General features: G+C 38.8%; 2 protein-coding genes across 4 annotated transcripts; one reads left to right on the top strand and one right to left on the bottom strand.

The window, feature by feature from the left end:
- The first annotated feature begins 1,515 nt into the window (after window positions 1–1,515).
- cdc42ep1a (CDC42 effector protein (Rho GTPase binding) 1a) lies at window positions 1,516–9,501 on the top strand. 3 transcript variants are annotated; one of them, XM_026914905.3, is made up of 4 exons: window positions 1,519–1,674; window positions 4,034–4,438; window positions 5,546–6,525; window positions 8,078–9,501. In XM_026914905.3, the coding sequence occupies exons 3-4, from the start codon at window positions 6,072–6,074 to the stop codon at window positions 8,698–8,700; spliced, it is 1,077 nt and encodes a 358-aa protein (XP_026770706.2). In that variant the 5' UTR covers window positions 1,519–1,674; window positions 4,034–4,438; window positions 5,546–6,071; the 3' UTR covers window positions 8,701–9,501. The 3 variants fall into 3 exon arrangements, with proteins under 3 accessions (XP_026770708.2, XP_026770706.2, XP_026770707.2); XM_026914907.3 differs by lacking the exon at window positions 4,034–4,438 and having other exon boundaries at window positions 1,516–1,674; XM_026914906.3 differs by having other exon boundaries at window positions 1,520–1,674; window positions 4,221–6,525.
- A 682-nt stretch (window positions 9,502–10,183) lies between these two features.
- On the bottom strand, window positions 10,184–19,401 carry sh3bp1 (SH3-domain binding protein 1). The gene is made up of 18 exons (XM_026914903.3): window positions 19,150–19,401; window positions 14,905–14,947; window positions 14,657–14,761; window positions 14,399–14,475; window positions 14,044–14,155; window positions 13,877–13,953; window positions 13,697–13,784; window positions 13,540–13,608; window positions 13,361–13,451; window positions 12,615–12,751; window positions 12,226–12,337; window positions 11,990–12,071; window positions 11,792–11,872; window positions 11,604–11,717; window positions 11,382–11,479; window positions 11,171–11,285; window positions 10,658–10,974; window positions 10,184–10,548 (listed from the first exon to the last, which is right to left on the bottom strand). Exons 1-18 carry the CDS (start codon window positions 19,194–19,196, stop codon window positions 10,184–10,186), a joined length of 2,130 nt encoding a protein of 709 aa, XP_026770704.2. The 5' UTR covers window positions 19,197–19,401.
- Between the last annotated feature and the right edge of the window lie 2,858 nt (window positions 19,402–22,259).

A 22,259-nucleotide genomic window follows, 5' to 3' on the forward strand; every position in this document is an offset into this window, starting at 1 on the left:
CTTTGATTTTGACAAACTACTGCATTCTCTACATTCTCCTTAGAGATCAGAATGCACTATAAACTACATCAATCCAACAGTGCATACAGAAGTGAAAACAACTGATTATAGAGGTCTTGTTTGCCTGTTAATTTCCATAAATCAACAACAACAAAAAAACTTTATGTTATGGTATTGAACTAAACCATTATTAAACATGTTAGCTTGTGTCCATGTGTCTGTTCAAGTAAAAGCAGAAAGACTAGCCTAAGGTTCCTGTGGGTAAGTTTGAATGATTCTTTGATATGGTTAGTTTTACTAGACAGCCAGTCAGTTCACTGTCCGAGATAGATAACAATTGAAAACCCACATTAACATTTTAATTATGAGAGCACATTAGCTAATTTGACGTGAGAATGAGTATAGGCAGTATTCCTGTAGATCAACTGAGGCTCTCAACCATGTTGCTCTATAATCTTTCATTAGCATCATAAAAGATTCTTCTATTTATCCTTCTTAGGAATTCTTAATGGCTCTGTATAAAACCTTAAAACACTACTAGAAAGAACTCTATTAGAAAGAGTTACAAGTAGAACCTCTTTAGAAAGCTAGAACCATTAAATATTTAAAAACTAGAGATGGCACCAATCCAGCACCCAGTACCGATATCAGGGTGAGACTAGCAAACAAATTGTGGATTGGCTATCAGAGAAAACATATCGGATATGGGGTGGTTAGCACCTAGTTTGCCTACACCTCCAGGACTGGGGGTTCAGATCCCGCCTCCGCCCTGTGTGCGTGGAGCTTGACTGCTCTGCCTGTGCCTCGGGGGTTTCCTCCGGGTACTCTGGTTTCCTCCCCCAGTTCAAAGACATGCGTTGTAGGCTTATTGGCATTTCCAAATTGTCTCTAGTGTGTAAATGTGTGTGCGATTGTGCCCTGCGATGGGTTGGCACCCCGTCCAGGGTGACCCATGCCTTGTGCGGTGCGGAAAATGGATGGATGGATGGATCGGATATTGGATCCTTTAACAAATGGCAAAGATTGGAGCTGGATTTGGAAAAAAGTTTATTTTTGGAAACGACAAATGGTTACATATAAAGAGACTTGACTGATATGTCTTTATTCTAAATGCTACTTTATTATATATAAGATTTATTTTAATTTATTATATTTATGATTACCATGTAAGTGATTTGTGTGTGACAGAGTTTAACTGTGAAGTGCTCCAGTAAAAAAAAATTAAAGCTTAGTGGTTTTTAAAGAAAAAAATATCGGATGGGTATCGATGCCTGGGCATTTGATGGTTTAAATCTGGCTTTCTTTTTATACTCACTGTGTCTAATTCAATCTTGTAGGGTACTCTGAACATGGCAAGGGTTTTTTTTGCCCAAGTGATACTAAGTTGCTGCACTCTGTTGCTAAAATAAGGGATTTTCCTCAGGCCCCAAGAAAATCCCACCCCTTTTGTCCATAGTCCAAATACACCCACCAGTCGAGCAGCCTGCTGCCTGTAATAGTGTGTGTGTGTGTGTGTGTGTGTGTGAATCAGATTGCTAGTGGTGTGTGCTGCCCATGTTCCTCAGAGCAGAGGCTGCCTCAGTGTGGAAAAGTTATAGACGTAAAGCTCGTACAACTCCATGCTGGAATATATCATAAACATGGAATAAAATCTCATTTATCAGCTTGAGTCTGGTAAGCTGGCATAGATGATTAAGAAACCTGGTTTATTAACTAAATAATGCTGTATTCATTTTCACTGTATTTGGCATGGTTTAGACGGGGGCACTATTTTATATAATCCTGTAAATGTATCTCAAAAGATTCATATCAATTTTCAGGTTGCATGCATGTGCCACAGCACTACAACTCAATAATCTTAACTCTGTAACATGCTTACTAATCTCTTCTCTGTACTGTTCTAACATTTTCTCTCATACAGGCTACTGTCATACTGTCCTCCTTTATGAAGAAGAATTAGTATCATATTTAGTAAACCTGGTCACAATTTTAGGGTTGCACAATATGTTGTTGGTTAATCGTTGTTGTTGAAATACAGTACTTTTGCAATACTAATATTGCAGAAGCCCTCAATGTGTAAAAGATCACATGAAATTTCTTATTGTGCCATGTTTGTATCCTGACCCATTTCTGTGTGAATCTATGTGAGATTTAATCAGTCATTGCATTGTGCAGATATGTCAGATATTCATGGTAATATTTAAAATACTAGATTCACTTTCAAGACTATTATTTACTCCACCAAAGTGCTGGTCAGCATGCGCAGACCACTTAGAAAAACCAATCCCAGATCTCTGTGGTTATAACACAGGCCTAATGGGTTTACACTGCAGACTTGTAGCAGTTTCAATGCCTTGCTTTGTTACATAAATAAAAAAACTAATAATTAATGATAGGATTAATTAACATAAATAAAAATTATTAATAATAAACTATATTTAACTATGTATAGTAAAAAAAAATTCTATGTGATTGAGATTATAAAATGATCAATTTTATGGTCCCCAAGTCTATACCATATAATATCAATTGTATATCATATATTACAAATAGTATTTTCATACTGTATTGTTAGTTATTTTGTTGAAAAAGGTGCCAGAATTTTTGAAAACAACTGAAAATTGCAAGGTCTAATTAGAAGGGTATCGATAACCTTACACGCATTCTCTGACAATAAAAATTTTAATATAGTGTTACATGATTTAGACTCTTCTTCTGTAATTATAAAAGCATGCTTTGGTTTTTGGTGCCTGCCAAGTCACTGAATTCAAAGTGACTAAGAGGGCAGAAGACAGAGGTCATTGGGTGAAGATAAATGAGTCATTATCTTGCTTGTTTGTCCACCTGGTCAACTCAGTTACAAAGTAACATGGACTCCATGAGAGACAGTGTGTGTGTGTGAGTGATTTGCAGGGTTTAGGAATGAAAGAAGCCAAAAGGAAGTTATGTTGTTGGGGAGACAGTGGTAAAAAATGGAGATGAGTCTGAAATGCCAGTAACATGAATCTTTTTAATTCCAGTAAATAGGAATCTGTTTATCAGGTCAGAGGGTAGATTTGCATCAGTCTCATATCCATACACTGGCAGCCTGGTGGGGGTTTGTAGAGAGAGAACAAGCAGACAAACCAAAATGTGTTTCCAATCTTGGATGTAGACACTCTTCACTCTAGTGATATTCTTCTTAGGAATGTGTTCACACACACACGGGTCCCATTATTCTTTGGTTTCAGAAGTTTACATGCACATCTCCCTAATGTATCCACTCTCCGTCTGGTTTCTTGAGCAGAACTGTTCCTGAACGGTCTCAATTTTTGAATGCATTGCATCATGAGGTTTATGGTGTGTGTATGTGTTCTGCATCCCATGTGGATTCTAATCACTTCAAGTGGCTTCAGGGGCATGATCAAAAACTCCAAGTCATTTTATGTAGCATCAATGCCTGACAAGACAGTGGCTATTGATCGTAAATTCCATAGTAAAAAAAAATCTTCACTTGGTGTCCATATTTACTTTTTTCATCCTAAAAGCACATGATGAATAATAATACGCGTAACACTCATACGTTACAGGGTGTCCCAAAAGTCTCCATACTTAGGGGAAACTAACACTTTTTAGCAAAATGTAATTTTATTTACAAAACATCATCTACATGATTGCCATTTCTTTGTAAATACACACGGAGTCATCTCTCCCACTCCTGATGAACTCGTGTTAACACATCTGGTGTTATGAATGTAATTACATGTCCATCACAACCTTGCGACAGCTTCCCAATCCAGCCACGAGAATGATTTCAATATGTTCTTCTTTTGTCAAAGGCATTCTTAAAGGCTGAAAAAAAAAATCTATATTTTTTAAGACATTTTGTTAAAACGTGTTAATTTCCCCTATGTATGGAGACTTTTGGGACACCCTGTATATGAAATTTGCATAAGAATCACTCTGAAACATATTAATGAACAATCATTTAATTGTTTAGGTGATAATAAGCTTATTTTACAAGAATCTTCCTCCCTCTTCCCTTTTAATGCAGGACAGTAATTTTTTAGGCACCCCTCCGCACTGTCAAAAAGCCAAATGGATTGAGGGAGGCAGAAGGCTTTGAAGAGAGGATATGCCCTGCAAAGAACTGATCTCCCCCTGACTGTTGTGCAGATTATTACTTTTACTTTATTGCATCTAAAAGCCTTTTTATATCTTTTGGTCTGACCTTTCTGAAGAGCGGGCCAGTGAATCTGTGAATCTGAACTTTGGGAGCAGAGTATCAAGAAGACAAAGAATATGGCGAAAGAAAGCCTCTGGTCACATCTCAGAGAGGGATAAAGCAACAAGTCTGTCTGGGGTGGTCTGGACTGAGGGTGTTGTGACAGCCCTCTCTCGAGAACACACTTCAGCAGGAGACAGGGCAGAGGTTACTGAGTGGACCGGGATTAAGGGAGTACGCAGTCTAACTAATTAGGCATGAAAGTTATTTCTTTATTTTAAAACAACATTAAAATTGTATTCATTTCACACAGATGTTATGCTCTGACTCAGAGGCTTTTGAATTCTTCACTGCTTTATTAGGAATGATGCCTATGGGTGGATGAGACAAGAGGTTTTTTAGGGACACCAGCAAAGATTCTTTGTTAATCCAGACTTCAATTATACTGAGTACTCAGCAAACAGTAGGATTGTTGAGGTACTTCAGGCTAAATAAAACCACATACCTGTAACTGAGCTGAGCTGTTCTCCGTATGAGATGTAGGGCATGAGACCTACTGCTGAGCAGGAAAAGAAAAATTTACTGCCCTTAAAAGAGAAGTCTGTTAAAATAAAACACCAACAATTGGTGCATGGGCAAGAACAAACTAAGGGCTGGTTGAGAGTTGACGTAATGCTGTTGGAGCGCTGTAATAACTCATTAATGGAGTCAAACTAACATGTGTGGGAGGCCAGTCTCAGTGGAAAGCTCATAAAATAGATGGGCCTGTAGATGTGTGCTACTTTGTCAGAATATTTAAAAAGCAATGACCATTACAAGTTCCATCTCAAACTAACAACAAAAGAACATTAAGGCAGGGCAGTGTATACTGATTTTCTGAGAATATTTTAAGATTGAGAGTAAGATTTTTTTTTTTTTAATGCGACTCAGATTTTTTGGCTTTGATGTGAATATTCACAAATAAGGTCTGTACTTTGTAAAGAGATATTTTTTTAGGCTGAGATTGAGAAACTACTTAAAAAAGGCATTTGCAAGACATTTTGCCAATAAATGGCCAAGACACTGTCCAGTGTTACTTGCAAAACCAAAATAGTTCTCCCTTTGACTTAAGGTCTTTGAACGAGAAGTTGCTTTTTTAAAGGAAGGGAAGTGGACTTTAGCCTGGAGGATTTGGCACAGAACGTAACTTAGTTTTCAAAGCATAAAATCAGCAGAAACGTGCAATTATTTATGTAGCCAAGTGCTACCCACTCATACCACATGCAACACGTCACTTTCTTTTTTTTTCAAAAACGAAGTTTGCAGATATTTTCTTAACATTTGATCTTCCTCAACATACAGCAGCGGATACTCTCAAACTCATTGGAGATGGAATATATGGATCCAATCCTAAACCGCAAAGATCTCTGCAGCCGGAGTTGGATTTATTTCTGAACTTGTGTTTTCTAAACCAAAAACCCAACACAACTGTGCAGCCCAGTTTCTCTGACCACATACCCATCTGAGGTTTCCAGGAATTGGGGACATGAGTATTTTCATCTCACATCTATCTCAGTGGAATCATTTTGGATATGGACAGCAACCAGTGGCAAAAAACCTTTGTGTTCATACTTATGGAAAATCCTCTCTGAGAAACATTTCACTCAACTGCACTTTTTCAGTTTTACTTTTTTAGAGAAGCCCTGAGCCATGCATAATTTTGCATGAATGGTAATGCGTGGATAATTTCTAGGCCAGATTCCTTCTGCTGCATAGGACACACAAAAAACTCACTGGAACACCAAGAGTTTTAGTTGGAATACTAATACTTGGAGATTTTGTTGTACTTTCCTGTGGTTTTATTGTAAGCTCGGAAAACTCAGCAGTCATGAACTTGGGCAAACTGTCTGGGCTGAAGGGCCTGGTTTCTCACTCCTCAGGGAGGCGGCGCTTTAAGGGTGATCTGACTCCAGACATGATCAGCCCACCGCTGGGAGACTTCCGCCACACCATGCATGTGGGCCGTGGTGGAGATGTATTTGGGGACACCTCCTTCCTCAGCAATCATGGGGGTGCAGGGAACAGCGGTGATGGAGATTCCATCACCGCTTCAGAGAAGAGCGAGGGCTTCTTCTCTCGCACCCTACGGCATGTCCGCAAGACTCCAGAACGGCCGCGGGGGAGTTCCAGAGACCTTTCTCCTCCACCTCCACCCATCTCCCCCATCATAAAGAACGCAATCTCCCTCCCTCGCTTGGATGTGGACTCACCCAATGGCTGCCCTGTGAAGGTGCTGTTTCCCAGCACACCCAAGCCACCCGAAGACAGCACTTACTCATATGGTAAGACCAATATAACTTCACACCAGGGCCCTGTTTCCCAAATGCATCATAAAGTTAACCTGCTGTATGTGCTGCAGTGCTTTTGAGAAACTGTTGGTAAAACATATTTGACATGTACCTGTTCACAATGACATTAATTGATTTACTATTTTAAAATATTTTTAGTTTGATTATTTGCCCCTAATTTAACCAAAAATGGTGTAATTCTTCATTCTTCAGATATTAATCAGTGCCCCGTTTAACAAGATCCTCGTAATATTGCATAGTGTTCAGTATGAACACCATCAGTATGACAATTTAAGGATGATCCCTTTGTGAAACTCAGCCCATAACATTGCTACCAAAGGCAGATTTTTGCCCTTTCAATGTTTCACTCAGCAAAAATAGCACTGATTGTCATCTACAAACTTGTTACAACATAGCAAAGGTCCAGACACTCAGTGTCTGAATTCCAATGTCTGTGATAGTCATACACACCTCAGCTATGCCTCCCTGCCTGGCCTAACTGGACTTCATCAGACACAGACAGCTCGGACACACATACAACAGACAGTTCTATACACATGTTCAGAGGTATAGAGTTACTCTTTCTGTGAAATGTGAAATGCAGCTTTTTAAATGCCTCCAGAGAAAGGCAGTTTGCTCTCTAACGTCCCAAAGGCCGCTGTTTAGTTACTATGTTATTATCACTCTCTCGCGATCAAGAGATGTTAATCTCATGGGGATTTTGCAAACTGAGTCATTGCTCTCTGTTTCTTCCAAAAAATACCAGAAGTGGTGAAGGGATGACAATTTAACAAGACAGACTGAAGTAAAGCCATGTGTAGGAGCAAATTGATTGCCATTGTAGATGTGTTGCGTAATGACAGTTACTCAGCACTCGGCTGTTTGTCAGATAAATTTGAATCTATCTTAAGTAAACAATATACCATTCCCAATCTCAAATTTGAGTTAAGCCTGCCCTTTTGGCTTGTAGTCAGATATTGAAATGTGACATACTTCAATGCACATGAATTTTAGACTTTATGTGCTACCGTCATAACATTACTACATTAAACATTAATAACTCCACAGCATTTTGAAATTAAGTCCTCTTAACTGGTAGAAAGAGTGTTCAGTGTGATGCTTGCTCTACCATTTGATGGTGATCTTTGTGCTGCAGTACTTTTGGGAAACTCAGCCCAGTGTGTTCCAACTTACATTTTATACACCTGATTGGCGTTTCCATTAGTTTTTCCTTTATTTGTACATTGTATACACATTGAATAAGTAAAGGGCTAGTTATATTAACCAAATCAGATGTTTATTCTGCAGTTTTAACATTTCTTTAGCTATCTTGTTGAGTTTGATGGGCGGTCAGTACTGTCACAGCATAAAATATTCAATGGCAGCAAATGTTTTAAAGCTCTTTACTCTTCAGTGCCATCTTCTGGGAAAGGGATAAATAAAATTCATATAGCCACAAGTTTCTCTTTCACCTTCAGTCAAAGTAGTAGCACATGATCTCTCATGTCAATTCCCACTTCTCTCTGCTTTTTCCACCTGTCTATAGGTGTAGAGTCTGGTTTTGTCACACTGCCCAGGCTGTCACGCTCAGAGAGGCCTGCGCAGAGCACAGCTCCCTCATCCTGCTCTGCCGAGATACACCGTGGCTCTCTCACAGATTTGCCACTCACCCTCACCGTCCCCGACTCACTCAGCCCCTCTGACTCCATGACCTCCTTTACCGTCGACCTCGGCCCCTCACTCCTGTCAGAAGTCTTTGCCATGATTGATAGGCCCAGTGTCCATGCGGAAGCCAATCACAAAGCTGAAGAGGAGCACAAACCTGAGCCCTGGGCCAATGGTGACACTGAAATGACCTCGGACACCAGAACCTCACTGGTGGATTCACTTCTGAGAGAGGATTCAGAGGGCCGGAGTCGCCTTTATGGAGTAGAGTGGGGGTGTGGGGATGTGATGAATGGGAAATCCCTGAAACCGGTTATGGTAGGTGATCTTGTGCGCTCCTACACTGCCAAAGAGCACGGCATGGAGGCTAAAAGGTTTCAGGAGGCTGCAGATGTCCTGGCACGACATTATGGCAGTGGAACAAACAGGAAACCTGACATGAATGTCACCCAGAGGAGACAACCTTACACTTACCCTGATGAGGAGGAAGAGATCAAGGTCTAGCCTGAAAGACGAATAACCTCAAGCTTTACATTTCTCTTGTGCCAAATGGAACAGAAGTTTATCAAGAAATTGAAATTTGTAAAAAAAAACACAAAACAAAAAAAAACAAGGTTCTCTCTTGCTCTTTGATTGTAATCTGTTGAAATAAGAGCAGCACAGGACATGAAGTTGAAAAAAATGCAGATGAATGATATTGGGTTCTTAAGAGGTGTGGCTGTGGAAGGATGTTGAAGTATCTGATGGATGCTGGAGTATGTTTTTAGCTTAGATGTGGATATGAAATATATACTAAGTGTTTGATTGTGACAATCAATGAACAAATTGACCTCATTGCTATTATTTTCCTCTGTTTAAATATGAGCAATATGAATATTAAACCAGGAGCAGAGTCCAAGCAGCACGAATCCGGGTAAGGCAGCTTTCTGCCACAGAGATTCTATGTGAATAAGACTTTTCTTTGCCAGTGCATGAACAGTTACAGCTACATTATAAAGGCTAAGCATACATAATGAACTACTCCTAACTGGTACAGTATATATTATATTTACACCAGCACTCCTATTTGTATGTTCAAGAGGTTTACTACACATAATTTTCCATATAGACTCTGTGGCTCTAATTGCCGATGTTATACATAAGCCTTATTACAGACATATTTTATGTGGGAAACAGCTGTCATATTATTATGAAATGCATAAAAGTACTCATATGCATTTCACTTTAATACTCTAGGCTGTGATATATAAAAAATACTGACAAGGCAAAAATGCATTTTAATAGTACTGCAATCTTTCAGTTCATTATTTAGTTTATTAAGCAATAAATATTTTTGCATCTGCAAATAACCTATGAACTAAAAAAACACTCTTGGCAAGTTTTGTGATGAAAATAACTTTATACATATTTTGTGTGACACACTAAAGCTGTAGATTATAACAGCTAATATGACAATAATTTGTATGACTTATTTTTTTTATATTTTGACAGAGGAGTTGACTTCTCAATCATGTGATCTCTATTGTATATATATATACGAATGTGTTCCTTTGCACAGGAAATCTGAACATTACTTATGTACCCTTATAAACAATACAAATAATATATCTAATAAAAAACAAGGAGAACATAACACAAAAATTACAACACTATTTACATGTGTGATTATAATTTTCTTGTTGCTGTACTACAGATCAAAACCCAAGCTTGCGGAGGACATTGTCACTGCATACGTCACTGCTGTTAGCGCACATAGCTGAAACCAAAGGAAGTGAAATTTCTCTTTGTGTTGTATTTGCACCTACAGGAACCTATTGGGGAATCCCGATCTACAGAGTAAGGTTTCACAAAGCTACAGAAAATGTGACAGTGCAAATAATAAGAGGAGCAAATGTATAGACAAGAAAGCAGGATATGCACATCATCAACTTAATTTTCCAAACCATAGATGACAGTAGATCAGTGTGAAGGCGAATGCAGGTTGGGCTCACTGGGCTGAGGATGAGAGCTGCTTGGGCAGGGACTGGGGTGGAAGTGGAGGGGGCACGTTGGGTCTCTTGCCCACAGCCTTTCTCTGAGGACCTCCTTCAGGTGGAGGAGCTGAAGGAACAGGAGGAGCTGAAGGAACAGGAGCTGAAGAAGCAGGAGGGACTGGAGGAGCTGAAGAAGCAGGAGGAGCTTGGGGTTTGGCTGCAGGCTGTGTCTGTGCCTCAGAGATTGCAGACATGGCCAGTGGAAAACTTCTTGGCAGAGCTCCGACCTCGCTCATGGGAACAACTGGGGTTTTGGGTTTGCCATAGATTACAACAGAGTCTTTATTAAATGACTTGGTCTGAACAAACGACCTTCTTGCTGTAAGACATAAAGTAACAGATTGATATAGGATGAGTACTTTGAAAAATGTGTGCATGCTATCGAGCCTTAATGCAGAGGGTTGTTAATGTAATGTAAAACATCATACGTTTAAAGGGAGTGGTGATCTTCAGTGTGGCCTCGGGGGAATGGTGAGGCTGGTCTGTGCTGTCCTCTGGAGAGCTGTTTGCCTTCATCTGGGTTGTATCCTGAGTCTGAGATTGAGACTTTGCTAGAAGCTGAGACCGAGGTTGTGGTTGAGGATAAGGCTTGGGCTGATTCTGACTAGGAGCTGCATTTGAACTAGAAGCCTGAGCAGATGACTGACTGGCTGGAGTAGAACTGCTATTCTCCCACATTTTTGCACCACAATTCATTGGACCAGTCTTAATATTCACTGCTGCCTCATAGTTTTCGGATGAAGGACTGGGTGGGATAGAAAAGGAGAATGTACAAATTTGAAAAACTTAAGCATGCATTGTATCTCAAACACTATAGCTATAAATATATGAATGTAGATCAAAGACTTATACATGAAAGAAGAGAAACCTGAGCTACCCAAACATGGGTTATGGCTTTTAATAATATATTATATTAAACAAGAGCAAGATTTAAACATTACCTGTCAGTTTTTGAGACAGAGGCAGTTGGAGAGGGGGGAAAGACAGTGTCTGATGGGGACTTCTGAGGTAAAGATGGAGACAGTGCTGGGAGTTCTGGAATCTCAAAATCAACATCTGGAAAACATTATAGTGTGTAAGCAGACAAGGGACATTGATGCAGAAACCTTACATGGGTACATTATTTTTTTCATCCATGTGGGTCTGCAGTACCTTCAGGGAATAGGCTCTTGGAGTATTGTATGAGTGGTTCTATCACTGTCACAACCTGGACTGAAGAGGCAGAAGCCATGTCTAGCAGAGAAGTCTCACTGCAAAATAGTACAGAAAATCAACAGAGATAAGAAGATTATTTGTGCATACAAAATAAAGAGCTAATAAAAGAATGATGAGATGAACCATCAAAGTGTGTTTGTGTCTCTGTGTTATACTAACCCCTCAATACGAGGCCACAGTAGGTTAGGTCCAAGCACTATGGCAATATTACTAGGAGTCATCCTGTTAACTGCCTGGTGTTCTGACAAACATGCTAGAAACTGGACAAGGTATCTGAGGCAGAGAGAGGTTTTGAACGTTAGTCTTAAAAATTTAAGACTAAAAATAAAATATTCACCAGAACTTACCGAAGATTACTGTAGTTTTCTTTTGGGAGTTTTTTCAATACAGTTCGAAACAGCTCCAATTTGTCATCTAGTTCTTTTTCTCTTAAAAGACAGAGTTGGAGACACAGCATTATCATCCCATCTTATTTTAGATGTTGGCATTAAATGCCTGCTGTTAATATTTAGTATATTAACTTAAAGGTCCTTCTAACAATTTACCCTGCTGCTTCAAACCACTCATTATACAGTTCAAATGTCATGAGAGGTTCCGGCAGCTCTCTCAAGTATGATTTCAGAGCACCTGTGAGAAAATGTGAAAAAAAAGTGTTTTGTAATAGATCTCCAGCCACCCCAAGCCATATCCACCCATTAGAAATATTCTTCAAATATCTATGAACTCTAGGAATGTTTCATATGATAATATTGACAGATATTTTCTACTGGTGGTCTCTTACCTGCTACAGCATGAGGATCAGCACTGAACTCAGCATGATCCACCATCCCTGAGTTCAGGCTGCTCTTCAGCCTCTTTACCACAGAGGCAGCTGCTGCCAGCCTGAACAAGCCCTAAGAAGAGCCATGCAATGATCAGAACAGGTCAGATGGAAATAGAGGAAGCATCAATGAATGCTAGTGCTACTTTAAGGTTTCAGTTTAGGTCTGCGTGTGGGTGAGAGCAAGCGTGCATGTCATGTGGTCAGTCATGCTTAGGGAAATACTTCACTGTAGCTAAAACTGAAAAGCAGCACAGGCCAGATGAATGTACATAATCCTTAATTGGCCTTTTCTTTCATTATGTGCAGCTTTAGCATTTGTGTTTGTAGGTATTCTTCCAGTAGCTCACCTCTTCTCTGAGTCCCGTCCTCAGCAGCATGTTAACACACTCCTGAATGGGTTCAGCAATGTCTCGGTCACAGCTCTTAAGGTGGGAAAGCAGAGACTCGCCATACACTTTCCTTACTGAGACACCCACCTGGGGTTCTGTTTTGCAAATACACACACACACATACACACACACATCTTTAGTCCTGAGATTTGATAAAGGTGACTACTGCTTCTTAGAAGTGAATCATGAACTCTTTTGTGCTATGTAGAAAACAAAAAAGAGTGTGAGATGCTTTTGTGCTGTGTATTTCATCACAGACTGGATGTGCAGTGCATGTGCAGATTTCTCAGACGTAGTGTTTGCTGCACCTGTCAGTGCTGTAATAATTGTGAAACACCTGACAAAAAAGTTACTGCTAGACTCCATCTAGCACCCTAACATATTCTTTGGTTTGTCCCTCTGCGTGAACCATTAAAGGTTCTATGTAGAATCCTACAACTGAGTGTGTCCCTTTCAGAAGAGGTTGTAAGACAAACCCAAAGACAAAGATAACAAAGATAGAACCTTCAACCATCTCAAGCACCACTGAGGAATCCCATTTATGGATTGTACCTCATGTCAAAATCTGCAATGATTCTAACAAGGAAATATAAAGAAGGAGCAATATAGGACATATGTTATATTAGTAATTTTAAATTAATACTTTGAAAAACCAATCAAGAACTACAGAGAAACCTTTTTTACTGTATTTCATTCCTCCTCACCTGTTTGGTTGTGATTTTCCTTGAGCTCAGTGATATTTTTGTCCAAGAATTCACAGGAGAGTCTGTGGTATTCAGCTTGTAGCTCTAAGAGCTAAAGGGAGATCACAGTAAGAAGTCTAACTCCAACAGAATATTGTGCATTTCTCCTACCAGCCATACTGGAAATATTAAGTACTCACACGTATGAAGTAATTGGCATATTCATCTTCTTTACTGGCAAAATGGTACAGATCAGCTGAATACTGATTCTATGAACAAAAAACTTTGGTCAGTAAAGTCTGCAAATGGCAACAACACGTTTTGGTGTATAAAATAATGGCAGATTCAAATTCAAACCTTGATTGACTCCAGTTTTCTCCAGGCTTCCTCCACTTCCTCCCTCAGTCCATCCTGCTTTGCCTGGGGACCTGTACTCCCTTGAGCTCTGAGAACAAAAGAAATATCAAAGTCAAAGTCAAAGTCAAAGTCGAAGGTCAATTAATCTATTAAAACAGCTTACAGAACATCAGCCTCTACCTGGATCGAGCGTTGTGCCAATCTGTTGTCAGTTTTGCAAACTGCTTCTTGTTCCTCAAAATCTCTGGAAGGTCTTCCTAATTAGAGATAAAGTTTGTGTTGTTAGTGCTTCTGAATGCCGTGGATGAAATATGAGAAAAAGGTGCTAGAGAAGCACAAGCAGTTACCTCACTGAGTTTATTCAGAGGCTCCAGAACATCTTTTTCCAGCTTCACCTCAAAGTCTGCTAATGTTTGTGCCAGAATGTTCTGCATGAAGCAGCACATTTCTAGAACTCTCCTGTAAAAAGGCACAGCCAGTTGTGGTTAAGGAACCAGAATCTAGCCTTTTTTGTCTCACAAACCGGTCAATTTTCATGACCACAGATTGCTAAATTGCCTGTTCCCTCTGCTCAGTTTAGCTGTCAGTAGAAAGCTATTAGACATAGTGCAAGATATTCTTGAAGTCACAGAAAGCTCAAAGAGCAATGTGTGATAATCTATAGTATTTGTATGACTGGGAAGTTGGTCCATACAATCTTACCTAATAGAAGATTCACCATCAAAATCTTTGAAGCTCTCAGCCATACTGACCGAGAGCAACATAAGGGGGAGCTTTTTCTGAAAGGAGAAAAATGCAAAGAATAAGAGGGAGGATGTTAGAAGGCAGGATTAACAAATGCAAATAATGCCTTTTTGGAGTTTTGGGATTTTTTTTTTCTTAAAAAAAAAAAAGCTTATAATTTCTATAATTAGATGAATTCACATATGGGAAGACAGAAACAGAGAAGGCAAGGATCACCATTCGTCTCTCTGAGTCCAGCCCCTGCTGACTCTGCAAACAACCGGCCAGCTTCTTATGGATGATCTGAGCTGCTTTCCGGGTTGGTTCCACACGCTGCTCCACCTTCACACAGCCACATGTACACTTAGCAACCAAGCTTGCACACACTGACCACATGAAAGGGTGTGTACTAGTGCTGGTATGTAGCTAATGCAGTCTAAAGAAAGCAACTCAAAGTAACTCATGAAGCTGTCAAAATTACTTACCAAAACCAGATCCTCAGAGAGAAGGTCAGTTGCATCTTGTGCCCTAAAATAGTAACAGCACTTGTCTAAATGTCCTTAGATCAACATTTTTACAAGATTTCAACCCTAAGACACCACTCTTGCAGCTTGTTTATAACTGCAATCTACTTTCAGTCCAGTAAATCTCAAGAGGTGTTGGTGATCCAGACCGAATTCCGAATTCCCAGTTCTTGTAACTACATACCTCTTCTTTAACTTTCACTGTAGTTACTGAGTAAGTCATTAATTTCATTACGTAGTAGTTCATTAAACACAACTACTAAATAATTTGTTTTAAGATGCATAACTAAATGTTCTCTGGGTTTAATGGGTTAAATACAACGCATGAAGGGTATCATATACCACATGTTTATTTTCAGATAAGTTATTGTGTCTTGTACTCTTTTAACACTGCTTGTACTTGTACACTCTTTTGCAGCCAGAGGCCCCTTACAGTGTAAAAAAAAAAACACACTCTTGGAATAAATCACTACAGTACATTTTAGGAACATAATCCAAAATATTAAGCACAAATTATCAAGAACAAATTTCCAAATATGTACCATCAAAATTATTTACTGGAGCCATCTGAACTTTTTATTTCTGAAATTTCTTTCCACAGAAGGGGTATAACACAATGGGACTACCTGTATTTGTATCTGTATCTGTTTAGTGTTCAAAAAACTTGTATATTTTTCTTATTAGGATTTAAACCAAAGTGGATGTGGTCCCTACCGGAAGGTTCTTGTTTGTTTGTTTTTTGTGAACCCAGCCACTATTTTTTCAGTGCTTTCCAGAAACAATGGAAAACACTGAAAAAACCCATGGCTACAGTAAAAAGAAGTCATTTTCATTCATAAAATATAACAACAAATGGCAATTTGTGGAACATTATTTTATTCAGCAGTATCTTAGCTATATCAATCAAGTTCATAATCAGTCTCAACCAGCTGCCCTGTGAAGCTCTCTGACAAGCTTTGTATCTAACGTCTATCTAACGAGCTAGCTATCGTTCAAAACAATGATGTCTTTCCCAAATCAAAGAACTATTGTTTATAGTTGACAATAGCCACCTAATAATATTTTATCAGATTTATTTTAGTTTTTGGATTTGTTACATTCCAGAAATATCAGAAAAGTTCGCAGTCCATGCTATCTGAATCTGTTATGAAGTTGGGACGCAGTGCTGCTGTTTCCAGAAAGATTTTTTCAAGAACAATGGAGAATGATCATTTAAAAAAATGATTAAAGACACATGAAATGAATACACAAGATAATTTTTTTTTTTAAATAATTTAATTATTTTTGGAGATCCCTCCATTTTGCCCTGTGCACAATGTGTGGGCTATATAGAGCCTCTATAAATAAAAGCATATTTCTTTTGTGAATTTCGGGCCAGCTTGTACAGAATCTGATAAAAAAAAATTATTTCATTTTAGAACTAAACTATATGGCTAAATCTATATGGACACTTCACCATCACACCCATATGCGTTCCTTCCTCAAACTGTTGCACAGTTGTATAGAATGTCTCACCCGATATCAGTGCCTGACCTCACTAAAACTCGTGTGGCTGAGCACAAATCTCCACAGCCACACTCCAAAATCTAGTGGAAAGCCTTCCCAGAAGAGTGGAGGTTATTATAACAGCAAAATGGTGACCAACTCTGTGTTAATGCCCATGATTTTGGAACGGGAACACATATGTGTGTAATGATCAGGTGTCCACATACTTTTGGCCATATAGTGTAAGTAAGGCAGAGTTGAGGTCAGGCAAAGAATAGAAACTTACTTTATAAGAAACTTACTTATTTGTATCAGTAGGTCAGTTTGTATGTTCGAATATATTCAGATTCAGTTACGTCCCTAAGAGGTAGAGATAGTGTTTGTTTGTACTTGCTGGCTATATTTTCTAACAAATTTAGTTGGGTGTATTTCCCAAAATATAAATATGTAATATAAATATATAAATATAAACTAGTGGCCAAACCCAGACCAAGCAGATTAAGGACCGCCGTACATTCAGGTTACTTTGTAATCTTCGTGATCTTTGTTTGTCCCATGAGCATTATGCTTGCTTCCACATCACATGAAAGTAAAACCTCTTGCTACACTTGTATAGCACTGTTTCCACAGAACCTAGTCTAGAAAAAAACAGAATACTGCTGTTCCTATTCGTATCTATATTTGTATCTATATAGAACACATTATCTGTTTATTTCGATTGATGTATTTATTTTGATTATATCCCTAACCATACCAGTTGCATAGTGTTAAAATATTAATGTCAAATGTTACTAATATTACTGGACATTTTTAAAAGTTTACGTTATTAAGCTTTAACTTAAACCCATTCAGTTCAAGAGACTAGTCAGTAGACTTATTACAATAATGTGTAAATAATAACTATATAACAATAACAGCTCTGATTGATCTTAGGAGGGACCTCTAACACTCATAAACAATACATTTACACCACAGACTCCCTGGTTGTACATCCCGGACCCCACATTTATAATTATAGTTATATTATGTTACATTCTGTTACGAAATAACAATTTATCTGTAAATGGCATATTCAGTTCTCTAATATACAATCAGTATTTGGATTTTTATTAATACATAAATTAATTTTATGTATTATTAATGCATGATCATTAACACATTAATGTCATTTAAAAATAAAGATCTGATCATGGTGAAAAGTGTGGCTGAAATGAGATCATAAAAAAAAGTGGTGCACACTTTTGTGTGTGCAGTTCGAAGCTGTTTCAGACTACTAAAAATTAAGTCCTAAAATTAGAGTGAAGCGTGTTGTGGTTAAAAAGCAGGCCAAAGAGAATGGTGCAGGGGAAGGAGGAGGCAGAGACTGCAAGCTGCAACACACATGGGTTTTACACGCCATTTGCAATGTCCTCTCACTTCTCAATTAAGGGAAGATTTATCGCTTACACTCTATCAGGGAGACATGAATCAAATGTACATTTCAGTCAGCCAGCCATTAGATGCAATACACAGGAATAACACCTGAACCTCTTATCCATTAGGCCTGCTGTGTGTCAAGTCTTATACATCAAATGGAAACTGAGATGAACTGTGACACTTCAGAGATTATTGAGATCTAAATGACATCAGAGGCTACAAGCCACACATTATTTCCAAGCACAGAAGATATGCGCGCAAGAGAAACCACAGATACAAAGAGGACACCACTCCCTGTAAATATGGAAATGCTGCTGTCACCACAGGTGCTCTCACCAACTGTTTGCACATCTTTCTGTTTAATCAGATAAGTGCAGATGGATAAAAGGGGCTAGTTTGAGGTTCTGACATATTATTTCTCTCTCTGAAACAGAGACATATTATCTTTCTCTATACAGTTATAGATTTCCCTTTCTGACATCTAAGACAATACATCAACACATCTCCAAGATTTAGATATCTAAATAAATGGGCACATGAATATTTAGCCAAACGGGATAACTGGATAGGTTTTATGGTGCTTGTTCAGTTATATATTCTGCTTATTCGAAGGATTTTATGATAAAAGATAAGTGTTCATGTTATTATTAATGGTTGCAGGGAGAATTGCAGCTATGCACAGACCTCAGCGTTGGCGGACGCTTTGTTCCTCTTTAAACCTGTAGACGTGTTGTTGTAGTATTCAATAACAGTCCTAACATCAGTTAGCAGGATGCAAAATGCAAAGACTTACTCTGCACCTTGCCCACACACTGCAGCCTACAGCAAACAGCAACTCTGCGTTAACACCCACCACATTTCAGTCTAGTTCAGAGGCTGACTGCAGCTCTCTCTAAGCAGCATCAAAACCATATTTATTAAAGCATTTATCAGTATAAGAAAATCTATGAATCCATTATACATATGACATTTTCCTCATTTTTCTCTCTGGGAAAATTAGGGACAGCCTTAGTTCTGCAGAAAAAAGCCCAAATCAGGAATAACTGAAATACTACCATGGCAACCTTGAAAAGAAACATGAATGACTGCATGTATTTTCTGAGTCAATGGGTGAACTTCCTTCCAAACAATTTGATGTTGGCTTAGTCAAAATACATTATCTGCCCAAAGCATTTCATGCTGTCTATCATATTGATAAATTCAGAGTGTGAGAATAATCTAAAGCTGCAATACACATGATAGTTATTCGATAAAACAAACAACAGTAAACTAGAGATTATCTAGATGCCAGATGAAAGTACTTACTTCCCCACATTTCCAAACTGCTTTAAGAGGCTAAATTGCTTTAGCATGGTTATGATGGTTTACTTTTCTTCCCACCACCTTGTAGTCCTTTTTTCTTATGCTCAGGTCAGAATTACTCTCATTTGATGGTTGATATTTCCATATGATTTATGTAAAAGTGAAAACAATGTGACTCACTTAAGCGCCCTACTTAAAGCTCTCGACCAAACACTCAAAAATGCACACGCCTCAAGTCCAGAAAGAGGAAGTTAAATCATGCATACAGGGAAGGAGCTCTATGCATCACGCTGTGAAACTCTTTCAGTCATATATTGCTACAGTGAAAACAGAACTGTGATCAGTAGATTCACCACCTCTGGGCGCATACTTTTTACACAAGCTTAGTTACATGGGTTGATTCTGAGGATATATATTAGAGTTACTGACAAATAAAGAATGTCACTGTTGAGTTGCCTTGAGCCGGAAATTTGCTTCAGATTGGCTTACTTAAAATGTCATAATTTGCATTGCACTAACTGAACTGTCACACTTCATATGACTGCAATCAGGGTGGCTGTCAGTCATTACTTCACTTTAGTCACATTGAACACTCCACTTAACATTTATTAACACTGTTTGTATCATAATTACTTCTGAAGCACCAAATTACTTGAAACATTAATGTCTGACACATAATTTATAATTTATTACATTATAAACAATATAAATTTATAATCAATTTAATAACCTCAAAACAAAAAGGACTGCAATTTGCAGTATTGATTGTAAGAATTGTAATATGTAGTACTGATATTTCATGGTAAAGATACTGCATTAATGACAGCTTATATAGTTGTAAGTCAGCTGTGGGTGTTAACAAGCTCAGCGCAGGATTTATAAATAAGACTGCCACTCAGTGGCCAAAGGGGAGAAGCAATTAGGGCATTTGAAAATATCCATCCATCCATTTTCTGTATCACTTATGCTACACAGGGTTGCAGGGGAACCTGGAGCCTATCACAGGGGACTCGGGGCACAAGGTGGGTGTCACCCTGGACGGGGTGCCAACCCATCACAGGGCACAATCGCACACACTATTCACACACTATGGACAATTTGGAACTGCCAACAATGCATGTCTTTGGACTGGGGCAGGAAACCAGAGTACCCAGAGGAAACCCCCAAAGCTCTCCCCATCCCCAGAAGTGCGAGACAACAGTGCTAACCACTAAGCAGCAGACACCTCGCCATTCAAAGCAGTCGGCCTTGTGGTTGAGGTTTGGTCATCAGTTCAAACGTCATTAGGAAGCAATACCTTGATCATTAGTACAGAATGAAACAGCAAGAGTGTGAGCCACTCTTGATGCTGTTGGTTGACAATGAAAAGGCTGAGGATTTGAGTATGAGCTAGCTGTCAATAGAGGTTGTTCGTTTGCTCTGGCTAGTCGTGGATCACGTGACTTCTGTAAGGCGGTGTTTATTCAATCCCACAGGGCTAAAGGCGCAGGTGAAGTACAGCAAAAGCACAAAAAACAGTTAAGTAGTCACATGAAGTCTATGCATTCCATATAATGGCAAGGAAGCAAGGTTTGCATTTTTAAACACAATTGGACATTTCATCAAGTACACTTCATGCTGGTCTATGTGTCTTAGGCTTCACCTTCAGATGGAGATTTTAGCTAAATACTACTAAACTGATACTAAAGTAATAAACTGTTGTCGCTTGATCATTTTAGCTCTCCCTTGAAAACTAATTCATGACCTTTTCGAGTATAAACAGTGACTGATCAACTAGGAGAAAGAAGTAGTGCAGCCCCTAGTGGTTAGTTCTTTAAGGGTTTCTTTAAGTGGTGAGTTCTTTAGGTTTATTACACTACAGATAACGGCATACAGTTAACGTGCCCCTGAAATTAAAAGAGGTGCTTCAGACCTTTTTGTTACGGGCTCCAATACTCTAGTATATCTGGGGGGAAAAATACAAAGATTGAAATATTTTGGTGATAGCTCCATTTTAAGTTTGTCACTTCTGGGGAAATTATAAAAATTTTTCATGACTCATACTGTACTAGTCTTGTGTTTGTCCAATTAAATGCTCTCTAGTATGTATGTCCCACCCACTGGGACAGGTATTGCTCTACCATTGTTAACAGTAAAAGTTTTTTTCCGTCCACTTTTTGGCTGTGCGTCTTCCCGTGTTCCATTCTCTTTTCCAACCATCTCTTGGTTGAGAAAAAACTGTTTGGAGTTTATTTATTGTGAAGAAGGTGGAAATCATAGTTATGTGAAGGACACTTTTTGGAGGAATGTTTTACCGTTGTTCAATGCTGGAGTGTGTTGCTACCTCAGACTGATCGAAAACACAAATTTGTCTGTGTACTCCATCAGGATCCTCCATCAGTAAGAGTAAATAATAAAATTATGTCTACTATTTTTGAGGGCGGCTCTTCACCACCATCGGCACTGCTGACAGTCGAACTTGGTTCAAATACGTTCGGCCTAAGCGCAAAAATACACAGCATCTTGTTGTCTAGGATATTGTCCTTTTAAATTCAGGTGAAAGCTTAGCTGAGAGATCCTCCACAGCAAATAATCTGTTGTGGATGCCAACAACGAAACCATATATATCAATGTCACTTTATTTTTGAAAGACAGGGGCTAAGCCCTGCTAGTATACTAGTTATACCAGCTGCCCCTGGTTAAAGGAATATTCCAGTGTTTAAAATCTCTATCTGCCACAGCCATAGCCTCTGAGTGATTACCACTAACAACTTCATGTGCATGTACCAGGGAAAAAAAACAGAAAACCAACCTGAATCTAACTTTATGACAGAAGTCTAAGGTTTTCATTTGTTTGAGGCAGTCAGCAGTTTTGCTTTTTCTCTCAATATTACGGCAGAAAGACATTTTGCTTCTAATTTATTCAGACATGCTGTATTGTTAAATGCCCTGTTTGCCTTTCTGAGTACTAAAGATAGATACGTGTCTATAAAAAGACTGATAGGAGGCAAATGCAATCAAAAAGTCAACATTTCCACACGATTTCTCAGGTAAAATTGTTCTGACGATAATTTTACTTCATGTTTTTCAAGGTTTCATGCTGTCTATCATAAATAGCACTTTTAGACATCATC

This window comes from Pangasianodon hypophthalmus, chromosome 12 (assembly GCF_027358585.1).
Source record: "Pangasianodon hypophthalmus isolate fPanHyp1 chromosome 12, fPanHyp1.pri, whole genome shotgun sequence".
Lineage (NCBI taxonomy): Eukaryota > Metazoa > Chordata > Actinopteri > Siluriformes > Pangasiidae > Pangasianodon > Pangasianodon hypophthalmus.

Bases quoted from the DNA above. Each gene is read 5' to 3' on its own strand.
- cdc42ep1a (XM_026914907.3), top strand. From the start codon at position 6,072: ATGAACTTGGGCAAACTGTCTGGGCTGAAGGGCCTGGTTTCTCACTCC. The intron at 6,526-8,077 runs GTAAGACCAATA...ACCTGTCTATAG, and splicing joins AGACAGCACTTACTCATATG to GTGTAGAGTCTGGTTTTGTC.
- sh3bp1 (XM_026914903.3), bottom strand. From the start codon at position 19,196: ATGCTAAAGCAATTTAGCCTCTTAAAGCAGTTTGGAAATGTGGGGAA. The intron at 13,609-13,696 runs GTTTGAATTTGA...TTTTGTTCATAG, and splicing joins GAAAACTGGAGTCAATCAAG to AATCAGTATTCAGCTGATCT. The intron at 11,718-11,791 runs GTAAGTTCTGGT...TCTCTGCCTCAG, and splicing joins GAAAACTACAGTAATCTTCG to ATACCTTGTCCAGTTTCTAG.